This window comes from Etheostoma cragini, chromosome 11, assembly GCF_013103735.1.
Source record: "Etheostoma cragini isolate CJK2018 chromosome 11, CSU_Ecrag_1.0, whole genome shotgun sequence".
Lineage (NCBI taxonomy): Eukaryota > Metazoa > Chordata > Actinopteri > Perciformes > Percidae > Etheostoma > Etheostoma cragini.
This window is the reverse complement of record NC_048417.1, coordinates 71,658-73,956: the sequence shown is the minus strand read 5'-3', so window position 1 is coordinate 73,956 and position 2,299 is coordinate 71,658. Positions and strand designations below refer to the sequence as shown.

The 2,299-nt window shown below is 41.4% G+C and overlaps 1 protein-coding gene across 1 annotated transcript in view; it reads right to left on the bottom strand.

Annotated features, from left to right (window-relative positions):
• Nucleotides 1–1,988: 1,988 nt before the first annotated feature.
• Nucleotides 1,989–2,299, bottom strand: part of LOC117953059 (enhancer of polycomb homolog 2-like) — a 9,693-nt gene continuing 9,382 nt past the window's right edge. The window contains exon 12 of the mRNA XM_034885776.1: nt 1,989–2,050. Coding sequence (XP_034741667.1) covers nt 1,989–2,050 — 62 coding nt within the window. The remainder of the gene's footprint in view (nt 2,051–2,299) is intronic.

The window sequence follows — 2,299 nt, the reverse complement described above, 5'->3', positions numbered from 1 at the left end:
AGCTTGCTGATAACTGCCTGAACTGCAAGATGGCCGCAGGTCGACCTGCCTAAAAAGGACTTTGATTGTACTGGCTTTTCTTATGTACTGTACACTACAACAAATTTAAAAAAGGACCGGAAAAAATGATCTTATTTCTAACAAAAACGCAAGCATGTTAAAACGATGACACAAAACATACAATGCAACAACGCAGACACGTCGTGCAGAGCAGCAAACAAAGTGAAAGACGTAATCACTCCATCTAAAGCACAACTCTGGCCTCGCCTTTTTGAATGGGAGGGCTAGGGGCCTTCTATGATAGCATCCAAATCAACATGTTTAAAACACTAAGAAGGCTCAACACAGCATGAGACTTTACTCCAAGTCTCGCCTGGGGCTCAACACATAAACTCAGCATTGGGAACATGGTTTGTGTACAAACAGTTTACTAAAAAGAAAAGATTCGGAGCAGCTCGGTGCATGACTAGCATAGCTAGCAAGATAGCGGACGACGTAGAAAACGTAAGCTAAAGTAAGTTGTTTACTTCAGCCAAACTTTTATTTTTAGTCAACCTGATCCGAACCGGAATATAACAAAGCCGTACGAGGGAAATAGTTAAATGTTAAACCACAAACCCTCCCATTACACAACATCATTAAACTGTAAAGTACTTTGTTTACCTTTTCGTTGGCTTTCCAAGTCGTGCAGCATGGTCGGTCTGAGCGTGGTTTTGTCTTCTTCGCTTAACGCGGAGTCGGTCTCCTCAGAGCAGAGGCTCCCCTACTGGGTAGGGGGTGGAACGGTTCGGTTTGCAAACTAAATTAAAGAAGGGAATTTTCTTAGTTGTGAAAATCGTTCTATTGATAGATTCTTGTTTTTTAAGTATTTTAACTAGTACAGTTATAAAAAAAATTCAAGCACAAACGTACTGTTTCAAGCTAAATTGATACCAGCCTTAAAATGAATAGATCTTGCTATGCAGTATATTTCACTTAGATTGTATAAGTAGGCTACAATATTTTTTGGGTGAATTTAAATCGAGTGACAGCAAACCTTTGTGCTAATTCAAATACTCAGAACAACCAAAAGCAACCAAAAATAACCAAACGGGAACGTTGTGTGAAGGTACGGTGCAACCGCAGGGGAACGTTACGGTTGGTTGGTTTTCTTAACGTTTAGGGAACGTTATAACCAGGAGGGAACGTTCCCTAAACGTTAGTTTTTGGTTTGGTTCGAACTAACCTTTAGAGAACCAAAAACTAACGTTCCCTAAACGTTCTGTGTTAGTGGGGAAGTCGACTCGGACAGACACACTCTGGTACAGTGAGAGAAGAGGACGTTTGTGTTGGATTTTAATTTGTAATTTCATCAGAATCAGGCAGAGCAGCGTCTCCATGATCCCAACATGGCCGCTACAGATACAACTCCGAGCTTATTATTACTACTCCATGTTGAACTGATCCGACGGCCATGAACACATTCTCTCACATTAAAAATTTTAACCAAAGCTGACCCCCCAAAAATCATTTAAATCAGATTTCATACAAAATGTAAACATGAGAAATAAATAATCAATCAGAGCGGAGATACAGACTTCTCATGGACCAAACAGAGCAGATATGGACTCATCATAGACCAATCAGAGCCGAGCTACAGACTCATCGTGGACCAATCAGAGCGGAGATAAAGACTCATCATGGACCAGTCAGACTCTAGATTGTGAGTAGTTTTTGGCGGTGAAGAAGGAATTGTGTTGCCCTGGTAACAGATGTGTTTACTATCACATGATGATGATCTGCTTCACAAACAAACAATTTTACATCAGAAGCATTTACAAACAATAATAATAATAACAATAATAGTTTCCACGCTCAGTAAAATGTTTAGATTCTGACGCCGTTGTCTTCTTTCTTCTGGAGGTCACGGCGCGTCACATTCACCGGTCGGGGGGATGGGGTGTGTGTGTGTGTGTGTGTGTGTGTGTGTGTGTGTGGGGGGGGGGGGGTCATGTGACCTCCAGCATGTTCTCTGCCCGTCCGTTCAGAAGTCTCTCCGACTCGTGAGAATCTCTGTTGGAAAATCAACAGAGTGATGACCTCACTTCAGTTAGGACTCTACATTAGGATGATAAATGAGGTCTGACTCTCTGTTAGGATGATAAATGAGGACTGACTCTGTTAGGATGATAAATGAGGACTGACTAAGTCATTAGGATGATAAATGGGGTCTGACTCTATGTTAGGATGATAAATGAGGACTGACTATGTCATTAGGATGATAAATGGGGTCCGACTCTATGTTAGGATGATAAATGAG